General features: G+C 37.9%; 1 protein-coding gene across 2 annotated transcripts in view; it reads right to left on the bottom strand.

Annotated features, from left to right (window-relative positions):
- The window catches only part of NBAS (neuroblastoma amplified sequence), a 466,664-nt gene that overhangs the window by 438,867 nt on the left and 11,393 nt on the right, over window positions 1–16,404 (bottom strand). For both annotated transcript variants that reach the window (XR_001005077.1, XM_011971446.1), the window contains exons 7-9: window positions 6,187–6,320; window positions 3,266–3,399; window positions 1,413–1,511 (exon numbers count right to left, since the gene is read on the bottom strand). Coding sequence is in view for 1 of the 2 variants with exons in the window: in XM_011971446.1 (XP_011826836.1) it covers window positions 1,413–1,511; window positions 3,266–3,399; window positions 6,187–6,320 (367 nt within the window). In the remaining variant the exon portion in view is untranslated. The remainder of the gene's footprint in view (window positions 1–1,412; window positions 1,512–3,265; window positions 3,400–6,186; window positions 6,321–16,404) is intronic.

Raw genomic sequence — 16,404 nt, 5'->3', positions numbered from 1 at the left:
CAAGTCATAACATGGTCAAATTTCAGAACACTGGGGGAAAAAAAGAAAATCTTACATTCCAGAGAGAAAGAAGACAAAAAGCAGAGAAAGAAAGAAACATGGGGTTTATACTACGATGACATTCTCAAGAGCAACACTACTAGAAGCTAGAAGAAAATAGAAAAATACCTTCAAAATTTTATAGAAAAAGTATTTCCATCCTACAATTCTATTCAGTCAAATGATCAATTAAGTGCATGAAGATAAAATGAAGCCATTTTCAGATATGCAGGGCTTCAAAACAATGTATTTCCCATGTACCATTTCTCAGGAAGTTACAGGAGGTTGTGACCCACGAAAACAGTTAAATAAACCAAGAAAGAAAAAAAAAAAAATCTAAGGAACAGGTCATGCAACCAGAGAGAAATAGGGAAGCAATCTTCTGCATAACGGTGAAGTGAAATTCCAAGACAATAGCTATGTGGCAGGTGTTAAATCAAAACTGGAGCAGATCAGAAAGTTCTGAGATCTCCATCCCTGGCCATACCACACTGAACGCACCTGATCTTGCATGATCTCAGAAGAAAGTTCTGAGACCTCTTCAAGATGATCAAACAGCACACCTAAAAGGAGGTTTACACTATGGAGGTGAGTTTAGGGGAAAGTCTGTGATAAGTACATTTCAAAACATGGCAAATTAAAAAGAATTATTAACTACAAGGAGAATAAACAAGTAAGAAGTTACCAGGTGGGTCTTCCTATAGCATACAAAGCCCTGCATGATTCAGCACTCACCGCGTTCTCTTTGACCTCACCTTATTACTCTGGATCACAATCTGCTTCAGCCTAACTAGCTTCACTGCTGTTCCTAAAAATGCCAAGCACACTTCCAACTCAGGGCTTTTGCTCTGGCTATTCCTGCTGCATAGAATACTCTTCTCCCAGATACCTAAAAACTACTAATACCCTTACCTACTGCAGGTCTTTGCACAAATGTCACTTCCTCAGTGAGGGTCATGTGGCCACCATATTTCAAACTAGAACTTGCACCCTACTCTCCCAGCCTTCCACTCTCCATCTCTGATTATTTTTTCTCATAATACTTAGCTCCTCGCATACTTTATATTCATTGTTTGTTGTCTGTCATTCCCTCAAAAAGTTCCAGGAGGAAGATATACCCTAAGCACCTGGAACAGTATGTGGCACAGAGTAGGAAATCAATATATGCTTGTCAAATGAAAAAATGAATAAATAAAAATGGAAAATCATTGAAATCATGAAATACTATACAAGCTTCTTGTCTTACCTATAAGTATCATCTACATAATAGTTTATTCTATCTGAATAAATATAGTTTATTCTATCTGAATCTATGCCAACATTTCTATGTCCACCTAATATTCCACTAAATATGAGAACAAATGGTTACTTACCTGTGACCAGGGTGGTAAATAGCTGTGTTGATTCCATGAGGATAATGACTACTGAAGCTGAAACAGTGACTTTCTTGGTAGCTCTGATTTGTTCCAACACTAAATTTAAGAAGGTAAGAAAGAAGTAAATACCATTAAACCACAATGAATATCACTAAATACCCAATAAAGTATTTAGAATTTAAAAGACAGACAATACCAAATATTGCTGAGGATATAAAACAACCAGAACTCTGATACGTTATGAGAAGGTAACTGATAAAATCATGTGGTAAAAAGTGTAGTTTTTTATAAAAATAAACTACATCTCCCCTATGACTCAGCAATCCCACGTGAAGATAATGACCCAAGAGAAATGAAAATGTATATCCACAAAGACTTGTACAAGAATGGTTGTAACAGCATTATTTGCAGTGGCCCAGAACTGGAAACAAGGTTCTATCAATAGAAGAACAGATTTTTAAAATCATGAGCTATTCATACAATAAAATACTAATCATCAATAAAAAGGAATAAACTAGTGATATATGTAAAAATATGAATAAATCTCAAAATATGATGAATGAAGGGAGACTTAGACAAAAGAGTACATACTACAGTCATTCCTAGACACCCTTGGGGGACTGGATTCAGGATGCTCAGAGGATAACAAAACCTGCAAACGTTCAAGCCCTTGATATAAAATGGCATAGTAGGCCGGGCGGGGTGGTTCAGGCCTGTAATCCCAGCAATTTGGGAGGCCGAGGTGGACGGATAATAAGGTCAGGAGATTGAGACCATTCTGGCTAACACAATGAAACCCTGTCTCTACTAAAACTACAAAAAATTAGCCAGGCTTGGTGGAGGGCACCTGTAGTCCCAGCTACTTGGGAGGCTGAGGCAGGAGAATGGCGTGAACCCAGGAGGCGGAGCTTGCAGTGAGCAGAGATCACTCCACTGCACTGCAGCCTGGGTGACACAGCAAGACTCCATCTCAAAAATAAATAAATAAATAAATAAAAATAAAATAATAAAATAAAATGCCATAGTATTTTCATATAACCCGCACATATCCTCCTGTATACTTTGAATAATCTCTAGATTCCTTATAATACCCAAGACAATGTAAATGCTATGTAAATAGTTGTTATGCTATATTGTTCAGAGAATGACAAGAAAAAGTCTGTACATGTTCAATACAGACACAGTTTCCGAATGTTTTCAATCCACAGTTGATCAAATCTACAAATGCAGAACCCACAGATACAGAGGGATGACTGTATATTATTCCATTAACAAATTTTTAGAATGGGCAAAACTAATCTGTGATTTGAAAAAAAATTTAAACACTAGTTGTTCTGGGAGTGGGTATGGAAAGAGATTTATTGGGAAGGGGCATGAGGCAACTTTCTAGTATGATGGTAATGTTCCCTATCTTGACAGAGGTTTGAATTGCACAAATGTACACATTTGTCATAACACACTAGCTGGTACAATTAAGATGTATGCATTTCACTTCATACAAATTTTACCTCAAAATGAAGAAAACTATAAGCAAATATTAAACTCTAATTAATAATATGCATGCTAAAGCATTTGAGTACTGATATCTCCAAGTCACTATGAAATGATTAATAGCTGGATAGAGGGGTGGATATATGAATAGAAATATGATATAGCAAGCACAGTAAAATCCTAATTGTAGAATCCAAGTGGAAGTAATGGGTGTTCACCACAGCACTCTTTCAACTTCCCTATTATATTTGCAATTTTTCATAATAGGCAGAAAGGAAAAAAAAGAAATATCAAAATCTGACATTAAACCAGAGAAATAAATAATATTTCAAGTATGGCTTCCCAAAGTACATTTTTACCTTACAAGGTAACTTCTAAGTTCTCCTCGGTAATTGATGACCAGGAGTTCTGCAGACCACTGTGCACTTGCTTTATATTCTAAAAAGATCAACCCAGCAATGGCATAGCTTAAGTCACCTATAAAACTAGATGCCTACAGAAGAGGAGGAAATTAAGTTACTAAAAAAAAACTAGAAAAAAGTTGACACATTCATAATCAGAGAATATCTGATATACTGGCTTCAGGTACACTTCATGCAAGATAACTTCAGAATTGCTCTGTATACTCAAGAATCATGCAAGTCAGAATGCCTAGATCTAGACACTCAAATCTAGACCATCCCTCTCAGACACAGGCTGAAACCACAGCAGTCCCTTTGAAGAAGATATTCACCTACATAGTAAATTTCTATTCAGATTTTATGCCAATTACAGAAAAAAATAAAGATAATGCCACCATTCAGCCTCTAAAAACTCTAAGAACTTGTTTAAAGATAGAAGCTTCCAAATGTTAACTTCCGCTGCCAGCAATAGCCTGTGGTAAAAAAAAAAAAAGTCTCCAGTTTCCATTTGCCTAATCAGCAACCTAAAGGAAACGACACATAAAATACTCACTCAATGTTAACCTTTCTCCATTAACTAAATACCAGGCTAAACTGCTAAAGATTTGAAGGCCTGTACACCTTGGGAAGCACACAAAATAAAGCTTATCACCCATGAAGGGGATTCGAATATGCCAACCCAAAATATGCCACTTTGGCATAAGGATTATTTTGAGCTGAAGGCAACTGAGAATCAACAGATGCAGGAAAAATTCTTTGCCCTCCACTTAAATGCCTAAAAACAAGGCAGAAATTTCTCTTTGTGAAAGTGCTCCTCAGTACCAGGAGGAGGAGATGGACTCATCCCTGGAGACCGGAAGTCATATCAAGATGAGTCTGTGCAAACAGACTTTATTAAAATCCCCTTCTTCCATGAATTTGTCCATGCATTTCTTAGTCACTTTCCCACAACTTACCACCTGAAAAAGCCAAAATTCCCTTTCCTTTGTCTAGTTACGTCTCAACAATTTATATTCCTTTATTAGAAAGGTATATAAGACTGGACGGGGTGGCTCACATCTGTAATCCCAACACATTGAGAGGCCAAGGTAGAAGGACCACTTGAAGCCAGGAGTCCAAGACCAGCCTGGACAGCAAAGCAAGATCCTATCTCTACAAAAAGTTTAAAAGATTAGCCAGGTGTGGCTTCACTGTGATCACTATCATTACACCACTGTGCTCCAGCCTGGGCAACAGCAAGACTCTATCTTTAAAACAAGAAAAAATGGTATATAAGCCTGAGTCTAACCACTTCTTTGAGTTTTCACGTCTTTTCTGAGAAGCTCCCTGTACATGTAAAAACATTAACATCAATAAAAACTCTACAACTTTTCTCCTGTTAATCTGTCTTTTGTCAGTTTAATTTGCAGGCCCCTACTGCTAAATTTAAGCAGGCAGAGAAAAAGGTTTTCCTCCCAAACCCCCCTGAATAGTTCCTCATTGTCTAGAACCACACAGTGAACACTTAATACATGGCTAGTCCGAATTGAGATATGTCATAAACATAAAAATACACATCAAATTTCAAAGATTTAAAATCAAAGAAAGAGCATAAAATATCACATTAATAATGTTTCATATTGATTACATGTTGAAATAATATTTTGGATATGCTGGATGATATAAAATATACTATTAAATAAATTTCACCTGTTTCTTATTTCAGTTTCTCATTGTTAAATAAACTTAAATAACAGTTACTGTTAAATAAACTTCACCTGTAGTTACTGTATATGTGACCAAATATAAAATTACATTTGAGCACACATACAGCTCGCATTGTATTTCTTTTAGCCAGAAACAGTCTAGAAAATAAGAACCCAGACTCCTTAGTTTGGCTAAGATTCCCAGAATATGAGCACAACACACATTTTTAGTTTCTCCACTCATTATTTCTGAAAAAAATCATTCTCTCTATCACTGGTTTTCAACCCTAGCTTCTCACCAGAATCAGCTGAAAAGCTTATGAACGATATTAATACCCAGGCCCCACACAGATCACATGAATCAGAATCTCTGTGAGTAGAGCCTCGGCAATCTGGTAATTCGTTTTTTTCTTTTCCTTTTGCTTTATAAGCAAAGGACAGATCACTGCCTTCTTTCCATCACTAGAGCTTTATAACAACTTTCTGTACCTATATTTAGTGTTTACTTACTACCACGTGGTTTACATCTGGATAATCCCCAGGTGATTCTAAGATATAGCCAGAGTGAGAACCACTGTTCTAGCTGACCCTGTATCTTGTTCAGTTGATGAAGAAGGATACAAACTAAAAAGCATTAGATTCCTAGAAGAGACACTATTAACGGAATTGTCATACAAAAGTCATTTTGTTCCCACTCAATCTTAGTTTTTTAGACAAAATGAGAACAACATCTGCCCAACCTACTCAAATGGCTGCTGTGAATATAAAATCATAATATATATCAAAGGCATTAATCAAGAATAAACTAGTAAACAAATACAAATTACTACTACCATTTGTTTTTCTCTACTCTCCTTTTCAATTTGTAACAAATTCCAACTCCTCTTGAAGTTGTTCCTGTTGCAACAGACCACTGACTTCTTTCCATCACTAGAGCTTTATAATAACTTTCTGTACCTATATTTAGTGTTTACTTACTACCACGTGGTTTACATCTGGATAGTGTATCACAAAATACAAGGAATAAATATTGCATGTATATAGATTTCTAACTAGATTCTGGACATCTTAAGTCCACAGCTTATTATTCTGATTTATATTTGTATTATCTTCCCCTTCACCCTCTTTTATTCAAGTATCTATACATACATGACATTGAAAAAACTATGTTTTCAATTTAAGCTATGTACATACCGGGGAAATGACAAAGAGTTCACTTCCCATGAGATCAAACACCCTCACAGTTCCTGTGCTTTCAGCATAGGCCAGTAGGGTACAATCATAACTCCACGCTACCCGTCTCCACTGGGGTTTCGGGTCTTTCGGAACTAGAACGAAAGAGACAAGAGGTGCTTTTAACAATATATTACAAAGACAGTTAACGCTTTTAGTAACTGCAACTAAAGTAAGTATTCAAGTATAATAATTACATCATCTCCTAAGGATCTCTAATAATGCTTCCCTCAATAAAAAAGAGCAGTTTCCAGAAACACACTTCAAGAAAGAGTGGGAAATACAAACCACTGCCAACTATGCCCTATTTATTTTAGAAGCAAAGTCTACTGATGCATGGTCTGATGAATGCTGAGCAGCCCCTGGTCTGGTAAAGGCCCAGGAATAATACACCGCAAAATACCTGTAATATTGAGAGAGATCCAAAGCATACAGAATGGGCAGACAATATTAACAATTCCAATCCAATGAGTTTCACTCCTCTAAAAGCAAAAAATAAAAATTGCAACTTGATCTTTTAAATACATCAAATACAGATGCCAAGATACAAATTGGGACTACACTAACATTGTATTAGAAAGGGGAGGAATATATACACATATATATACACACATGTACATACATACATATATAGAAAGAGGCAGGTAAATCAAGGACTCATGAGTCAATCACACAATTTCAAGATTTTGATAACATCTTAATAATTCTAATAACTCAACAACTGAACTTTTTTCTGTTCTGAATTTTCAGTAAAATGGAGAGAAAGGCTACCAGCTGCAAAAGAAGAAAAAGAGGATGTGAAATTCTAAGTCAGATTTGTTTGAGGTTTTTTATTGTTGTGTTTTGTTTGCTTCGGTTTCCTCTTATTGGAATTTCAGAACTGAAGAGTCAGGTAGACAGATAAGTGTTCTTCCTTTCCCAACAAGAATTCAAAATGATTAGGAGATTCAAGGTGACAACCCGAGTCAAGAGTAGAACAAAACCCAGAACATCAGCATCCTGTCTTCCCACGCAGTGCAGGTGGCATTACAACATGCCGCCTCTCCACCAGGGCCTTACAATTACCTCAAAAATGCTCCAGGAATGTATGGCCTTCTCTTGATGCCTCTGCTACTATCCCAGCTCAGGTCTCACCATCTCCTGCTTGGCCTACTAACAGGTCTTCCGCCATCTGTCTCTTCCCTTCTATTCCTTCCTCCATACTGTCAAAATGATATCTTTCTAAAATAACAAGATAAGCAGATCACATTCTTCTGCCACTTTAAAATCCCTGAAGGTTCTCCATTTCCAACAGAACCAAGTCCAAACTCCTCAATATATATGAAAGGCCCGTCACAAAAGGCCCCATTGTAGCTTTCCAGTTTTGCCTTCTATCACTTTCTCTGTCAAATACCTAATAACCCACTCATACCACGCCAACCTGGCAAATGAGCAAATATGTGCCTTTTTTTTTTTGAGACAGAGTCTTACTCTGTCGCCCAGGCTGGAGTGCAGCGGCGCAATCTCAACTCACTGCAACCTCCATCTCCTGGGCTCAAGCAATTCTCCTGCCTCAGCCTCCTGAGTAGCTTGGATTACAGGCATGTGCCATTACGCCTGGCTAATTCGTTTGTATTTTTAGTAGAGACGGGGTTTCACCATGTTGGCCAGGCTGGTCTCGAACTCCTGACCTCAGGTAATCCGCCTGCCTCAGCTTCCCAAAGTGCTGGAATTACAGGTGTAAGCCACCGTGTTCCACCCATATGTGCATTTTATACATATTGCTGCTCTACCCAGGCTGTTCATCTCCACTCTTACTCATCCTTCCAGGTCTAGTTTGTTACCCCCTCCTTCCTTGACACTCTTGAAAACTGGCTGCTCTGTGACCCCAAATATTCTGTACACACCTCTTGCATAGCATTTATCACATCATATTATTGTTTACATAATTATTCGCCCCACAAGTCTCTGAGGTCATTGAAATCAGAAACAATGTCTTACTCAACATTCTATTCCCAGGATCTGGAACACAAAGTGATTAATGTTTCACTAATGAGTGACACCTATGTCTCTCAGAAAAAAAAATCTCTATTAACATGGCAAGGTAATGGTAAGGACCATCCCTCCAGGACTACTAGTGAAATGTGAATTCTATAACGGAAGTCATCCACCTACCTAAAAGAAATAATGTGTAGAGTTCAGACTTCCCTTTACTTCTCTAATATACATTGTGGGAATATATGGGGAAAGTTTCTTCATTTTACAAGTTTCTTTATTTTGATTATTGATCAATAGTTTAAAAGCACACAAAAAAATCCCAGAGAGGTCATTCAGCATGGATAAGTCTAATTAATTTTATTAAAGCCGAACAAGATACTGCATACACTCTGGAACAGCCATTTTTGTAAGTGGGAATAACTTTTTTTAAAAAATCAGTTCCCTGTCTTTAGACTGCTAAAATAAAAAACCAAACTTCAAAGCAGACATAGGTGCAAAATAACATAGGTGCAAAATAACAAAAGAATAAAAAACTGGCAAATGCACAGATGCTACATAAAAACCAGCAAGATGACAATTTTGCCCTGAAAAATATTTATGTGCTAAGGAAACACTGCCATGTGATAACAGATTTTTTCTCTTATTTCATTTTGATAAGATAAATAGATTCTATGCACTACACTGCATCTGCAAGGGATTTGCTTTTACCATTACTTCTAGTTACAACCAGTAACTCCAGAAAACTCAGCATGTGTTTTGACCCAGATAAAAATACATTTTCGTTACAAGATTTCATGTAACAATGTGGAAATAAAGACTTTATCACTGGATTTTTCCAGTTGCTCGTGTGGCTTGGGAAAGAAATCAACAGTACAGATTTTTACAAAGCAGGTGTCAATGAAGTTGTCTGAAAAGTAAGCAAAAAACACTGATGGTAAAAGTTAACCAGCAAATTGACAACTGATATGTGCAAGGTGAAAAAGTTTACACCCCACTCATAATTTCATCAGCTGTAGCTCTTCAAATCTGCCCAATTGCCAAGCTCTTTCCCACCTCAGTGCTTTTGTGGATGCTATTTTCTCTGCCTGGAATGCTCTTTCTCTAACACTTCACTGGCTTTTTTTCATCTTTCAAGCTTCACTTTAAATAGCACTTCCTTAGAAGGCATTCTCTGACCACCTTAAGTAGCCTCTGAGCCCCATTATTTTTCACCAGTCCAATGATTTCATGTCCTTCACAGCTCTTACACCAAATAATTATACATTTGTTCGTTATATCAGTCCGTTTTCATGCTGCTGATAAAGACATACCTGAGACTGGGCAATTTACAAAAGAAAGAGGTTTAATTGAACTTATAGTTCCACATGGCTGGGGAAGTCTCACAATCATGGCAGAAGGCAAGGAGAAGCAAGACCCGTCTTACACATATGGCAGAAGACAAAGAGAGAATGAGGAAGATGCAAAAGCAGAAACCCCTGATAAAACCATTAGATCTCGTGAGACTTATTCACTATCACGAGAACAATATGGGTGAAACTGCCACCCATGATTCAATTATCTCCTACTGGGTCCCTCCCGTGACAGTGGGAGTTATGGGAGTACAAATCAAGATGAGATTTGGGTGGGGACACAGAGCCAAACCATATCATTTGTCAGACTTTTTACTGTCTGCCTTATTCGTTAATCTATAAATTCCAAAATATCAGGAGCTGTGTCCATTTTGTTCATAATGTTTATGACCAGTGCCTAGTACTCTGGTGGGACATAACAAACACCCAAATTCTCAAGGAGCAGACTTCAGTCCAGTGCCCATTTACCCAAACTAGAAATGGAAATGAGCAAGAATTTAAAAATAATAAACACTGGGTTCTCGTCTCAGTGCTACCACAAGACACCTGGGTATGACCTGGGTATGGCCTCAGTTTCCTCATTTTCATAGTGAATTCAATGAACAATCTCTCATATATGTACATTCTTTACTTCCAAGTTAAGAACCAGTGAGCAAGGGCAAACTAGTGGGAATGGAAAGACATCAGAGAAGCCAAATATGTAAATGTTTAATAGTGTCGCCAGAAGAACACAAGAGAAAAACCTTAACAATTATGCAATAAGAAAGGCCTAAATATAAGAAATTCTGACTTTATAAAGAAAAAAGTGACAAATGGTAGATGGAGGGAGGGAGGGAGGAAGGAAGGAAGGTGGGAAAGAGGGAAGGAGGGAAGGAGGAAAAGAGGAAAAGGAGGAAGGGAGGAAGGGAGGGAGGGAATTCTCTATGGAAAAAGATGCCACAACAAATTTAAAACAAATCAATTGGGTAAAAACAATAGCCATAAACTTTGCAAATTTGAAGAAATCTACAAAACTGCTTATCTAGAAGCTTAATGAACTTAAAGCAGGATCAACTCGAAAGCCATCAAGGCACATGATAATCAATGTCTGACAAACAATAACAAAGAGAAAATTTTAAAGCAGACAAAGGAAGGACAGACACCTTATATCTAAGGAAACAATAGCAATGACTCCCAAGTTCTTGTCAAAAACAAAACAATGACATCTTTAAACAGCTGAAAGAGCCAGGCTCAATGGCTCATGCCTGTTATCCCAGCACTTTGGGAGGCCAAGGCGGGCAGATAACGAGGTCAGGAGTTGGAGACCAGCCTGTCCAAAATGGTGAAATCCCATGTCTACTAAAAAATCCAAAACTTAGCTGGGTATCGTGGTGCACGCCTGTGATCCCAGCTACTTAGGAGGCTGAGGCATGAGAACTGCTTGAACCCAGGAAGTGGAGGTTGCAGTGAGCCAAGATCGTGCCACTGTACTCCAGCCTGGGTGACAGAGCAAGACTCTGGCTGGCCAAAAAAAAAAAAAACAAAAACAAAACTATATCCAATACCTGCACTATATCCAAGAACCAAATTCTTTTAAATGCGAAACATTCATGAAGACAGAATATACGCTAGGCCATAAATCAAGCCTCAATAAATGAAAAAGGTTAAACGTTCTTGTTTATGTTCTCTGGCAACAACAGAATTAAATTAGATGTAATTAACAAAAAGATGCTTATATTAGAATAGGCTTAAATGTTTATATATGAAAAAAAGTTTAAATTCAGTAATCTAAATTTCCACCTTCCATCTACAACAACGAGAGCAAATTAAATCCTGCATGCAGAAGAAAGGAACTAATAAGGGCAAAAATCAAGGTAAGGAAAAAAAGAAATCCACAAAATCCAAAATTTTTTTCTTGAAGAATACTAATAAATGGACAAAACTCTGGCCTGACTGATTTAAGAGAGAAATACCAAGTACAAATCTCAAAACCAATAGAGGGGATGTCAGTACAGATCCTACAGACAGAAGGGTACTAGGGAATATTATAAACATTAAGCAAATAATTTCTACAATTTAGGGAAAAATTCCACAAAAACTAAAATAAAAGTAAACAAAAATTTTTAAAAGCCTTATTAATCTATTTTAATTAAACTCAAAATTTTAAATTGATTAATCTAATTAAAAGACTGCTTACAAGAAAACTCCAAGTTTCACTGGTGAATTCCATCAAACATTTAAGGAAGAAATAATTCAATTCCACACAAACTGTTTCAGAAAATAAAAAAGGAGGGAACACTTGCCAACCCTTTTCAAACCAGCACTACTCCAATACCAAACCAGAATGACATTACAAAAGAGCAATCTAGATACCAATATCCTTCATGAACGCAGACGCAATAATTTGCTATGTTTTATACAATTATCTGCATAAATGCCTGATGATGATTTTCCCTTGCTGGTGGAATCAAATACAATATCTAGTTGCTTGCTGCTCAGAGATCAAGTTCATAAGCATTTCCTGGATTATCTGGATAGCTGGAAGACCATGTCCTAACACCTAAGTTGCTATCCAGTAGAAATGATCAAAAAAGATACTCTGGAAAATGCTTCTTAAACTTCAACCTAAAAATAACTCTTTTTTTAACAACCTATCTTTAAGTGAAGAAATCAGATTACAAAACACTTATTTTCATAGAACATATCTTCAGTAACAGGTACAAAAAAATCTACGAAACAATAGATAATAAAATGTTGATAGTATTTATCTCTTGGTGTTGAGTTTATTTTTCTTTTCTACTTTTTGCTCATTTTAAGTTTCTAAAGTTTCTACAAAGAATGTGTATTATTTTTTCAATAGGAAAAAATTACTTTATCGAAACTTACAAAAAAGAGAAAACAGTTATCATACAATCTGAGGATCCTGAATCACAATTCTGGAACAAAATGCTTCATTTCAAAGTCTGGGTGTTTCAGTCAGGCCCAGTGGCTCACAGCTGTAAGCCCAGCACTCTGGGAGGCCGAGGCAGGTGTATCACTTGATGTTAGGAGTTCGAGACATGCCTAATCAACATGATGAACCCCCGGCTCTACTACAAATACAAAAATTAGCTAGGCGTGGTAGCAGGCGCCTGTAATCCCAGCTACTCAGGAGGCTGAGGCAGGAGAATCACTTGAACCCCGGAAGTAGAGGTTGCAGTGAGCCTAGATCACACCACTGTACTCCAGCCTGAGTAACAGAGTCAGACTCTGTCTCAAAACAAAACAAAAAAAACCAAGTCTGGGTGTTTCAAATAGTCTATCCTTCCCAACCTTTTTCCTGTCAACACACACAGAGAAAATCATATTTGTATGGCATCTAACAGTAAACTGATGAGGCTGCTGGAAGCCAGAGGCAACCAGTAGAGGCTCAGGCTGTCAGAGTGCCCATCCAGCCACAGAGGGCTGATGGGACCTCACCATACATATAGTAGGCAAGTTGCTGCATACAATTAGGAAACTCCCATTTATGGTATCTCAAAATCAAAAATATGAAAAAAATCTGTTGATTAACAGAGTACAACTCTTTTTAAAAACTCTAATTTCATGTGCTATTTTCAGGTCATTATTCAGGTAGAAAGAGAAAACTGAATTACTATTTATGGCCTAACAGAGCCAAAACAAGTTACAATCCACATTTAAAACATTCTCAAATGGCACGTATTTTATAAAACAATAATTGAAAAATATCAAAGTAGAACCAAATAGCTCCTATTTCAGTTTGTAGACTCTGCAATATGTAGTTTCAAAAATGCATTAACAACAATCTGGCTCCTTTTCTCCAGGCACACACATGAGATATCATTTGGCATATGGGAGTTATTCCCATAAAGATGAGTCAGATAACAAGCAAATGATCATTACCTCACATTATGTGAAATGGAAAGAAGCCATTAATGCAGTATTAAGGTCATAAATTCACACACTCAGAAGCCATCAAAATAAAACATTAGCTCTCAAAGCATTATCTTCTTATCCTTGCTGCCACATTAACTGTACACACTAAAAACTCTGACAAATATTATAGTCTGTATAAAATACAGAAGGGTAAAGCTTCCCATTTTCATGTTAATTTGTAGATTTCTTGGTTTACTTACTGGCTAGGAGCAGGTGTCTAATGTCAAAGCTCAAAAGAACCCTGTATATCTGAATCACTCCAACACTCTAAGCATGCTCCTCAGAAACCTATCCCAGGCCCCCCAAGCCCAGTGAAAGGCTGCACCAGAAAAAAAGGCAGTTGAACACCCACCAAATTATTCTTCTGGGAACTCCTTGACCTTTACACGTTATTTAAGCAAGGCCTGGTCTACTCTAATAAGCACTGGTGAGGAAACTACAGAAGGTATATTCAAAAAGGGCTAGAGCCCCAAGCTTTAGATATTCACACTTAAATACTACCTCCCCTTCTATTATTCCCAAAAGGGTTAGACAAACAGGTCTTCTTATCCACCCTTATTGCTCTATTCATGCCATGTATACACATGTATACATAAGGAATAAAAAATACTAATGCCATGATAAGTATCCACAAATTTATATATGGATCATTATAATATGTATAATATAGACAGTGTTATATATAATAAATATATATATACACTCTTGTGAATTTCTAAAGTTAAACAAGAAACAGGCAAACAAACTTTGTTGGTATATTCGTTCATCCATAAAAACCATTTGAATAGTTCCCAAGTGCTATTACCCACTTGATAGGGTCAAAAATTGTGTGCCTACAGTATGTCAGGCACCGTGCTAAGCACGAAAAAAAAAAAAATGTATGTTGAGTAAGATATGAACCCTGCTGTCAAATAATTTACAAACTAACTGGGAATCCAACAAGTAAATCAACAATTACAAAAGGAAATCAGGCAAGGCGCAGTGACTCAAAGCCTGTAATCCCAGCACTTTGGGAGGCCGAGGATGGTGGATCACCTGAGGTCAGGAGTTCGAGACCAGCCTGGCCAACATAGTAAAACCCCATCTCTACTAAAAATACAAAAAATTGCCAGGTGTGATGGCACGCACCTGTAATCCCAGCAACTTCAGGAGGCTGAGGCAGGAGAATCATATGAACCCGGGAGGCAGAGGTTACAGTGAGCCGAGATCATACTGCACCCCAGCCTGCACGACAGAGCAAGACTTCGTCTCAAAAAATATATAAAAATTAAATAAATAAAAAAGGAAAGCAGACTAGGTAAGTGTTGTGATATAGGCACAAGCAACTAGTTGGGAAACATGAAGATGTACAAATGGTGGGAACAAATACAGGGAGAAGAGCTGATGCTTGATGTAAAACATACGAGACTAATTAATTCAATATAAAGGTAGGAGCTTCCGAGAAAAGGAACCATCTGTACGTGATGGCATGAAGACATGAAGAACACAATGGAGTTAGAAAATCGCACACTGTTTAGTGCTAGAACGTAAGACATATGGCAGGGAATTCTCACAGGACAGACAGGCTGATTGTGAAAAGTCTTTTATCGTAAATTAGAAAAACTGAACTGTATTCCAGTCAATAGCAAACAACTAACAGATTTCAGGCAGAATCATAGTAACAGTAATTATAACAACAGCTTAACATCTCCTAAGTACTCATGGTGTGTCAGACACTGTGGCGAGAGTTTTACACTCATTAATTCATCTAATTTTCCCACAACTCAATTTCATAAAATTATGCCCATTTTACAGATAATGAAACTGGGGCTCAGAGAGGTAAAGTAACTTGCCCAAGGTTTCTAGAAATCTAGAAAGCAGTTAAGTCAGATGTGAATGGTTACCTGCTAGAATAGTGGTTTTTAAATGATCAATTTGTCAAGGAGTATGAAGTGTGGATTACTAAAGGGCATACAGAAGAAAACTTTGTCAGCAGACTGCTGTAAGACACCAAGCAAAAAATGTGAAGAGCCTGAACTAAGGCTGTGATGGTGAAAGTACACAAGTGGAATAAAAGAGCTATTTAAAAAGGCTGAGCACAGTGGCTCTCGCCTGTAATGTCAGCACTTCAGGAGGCCAAGGTGGGAGGATCACTTGAGCCCATGAGTGCACCAGGCTGGGCAACATGGCAAACCCCTGTATCTATCAAAAATACAAAAAATTAGCTGGGCATGGTGACATGGACCTGTAGCCCCAGTCACCTGGGAAACTTAGATGGGAGGATCACCTGAGCCCAGGAGGTTGAGGCTGCAGTGAGCCATGATCGTGCCACTGAACTCCAGCCTGAGCGAAAGACTGAGACCCTGTCTCAAAAAGATAAATAAATAAATAAAACTACTATATAAATAATAAACAGGCTCCCAGGGCTTGGTAAAGTTAAGCTGAAAGTGATTCTTCTCCATCATGGCACTTAGTACAATTACAATGATTATCCGTTCTCTCTCTCTTAAAGGCTGGGCACAGTGGCTCACACCTATAATCCCAGCACTTTGGGAGGCTGAGGCAGGAGAACTGCTTGAGCCCAGGAGTTTGAGGCTAGCCTGGGCAACAAGGCAAGAACTTCGTCTCTACAAAAAAATTTAAAAATAATAAAAAGTTAGCCAGGTGTACTGGTGCGTGCCTGCGGTCTCAGCTACTCAGGAGGCTGAGGCAGGAAGATCGCTTCAGCCCACAAGGTCAGGCTGCAGTGAACCATGATCACACCACTGCCCTCCAGCCTGGCAAGAGAGTGAGGCCCTGTTGCCAGGCCCTATCTCAAAAAATTAAAAAAATTAAAAAAAAATTAAAAATAACAGTATTTCCGGCCGGGCGCAGTGGCTCAAGCCTGTAATCCCAGCACTTTGGGAGGCCGAGACGGGAGGATCATGAGGTCAGGAGATCGAGACCATCCTGGCTAACC

The sequence above is a fragment of the Mandrillus leucophaeus genome, unplaced genomic scaffold (genome assembly GCF_000951045.1).
Source record: "Mandrillus leucophaeus isolate KB7577 unplaced genomic scaffold, Mleu.le_1.0 Scaffold122, whole genome shotgun sequence".
In the NCBI taxonomy this organism is placed as follows: domain Eukaryota; kingdom Metazoa; phylum Chordata; class Mammalia; order Primates; family Cercopithecidae; genus Mandrillus; species Mandrillus leucophaeus.
This window is presented reverse-complemented; position numbering and strand designations above follow the sequence as displayed.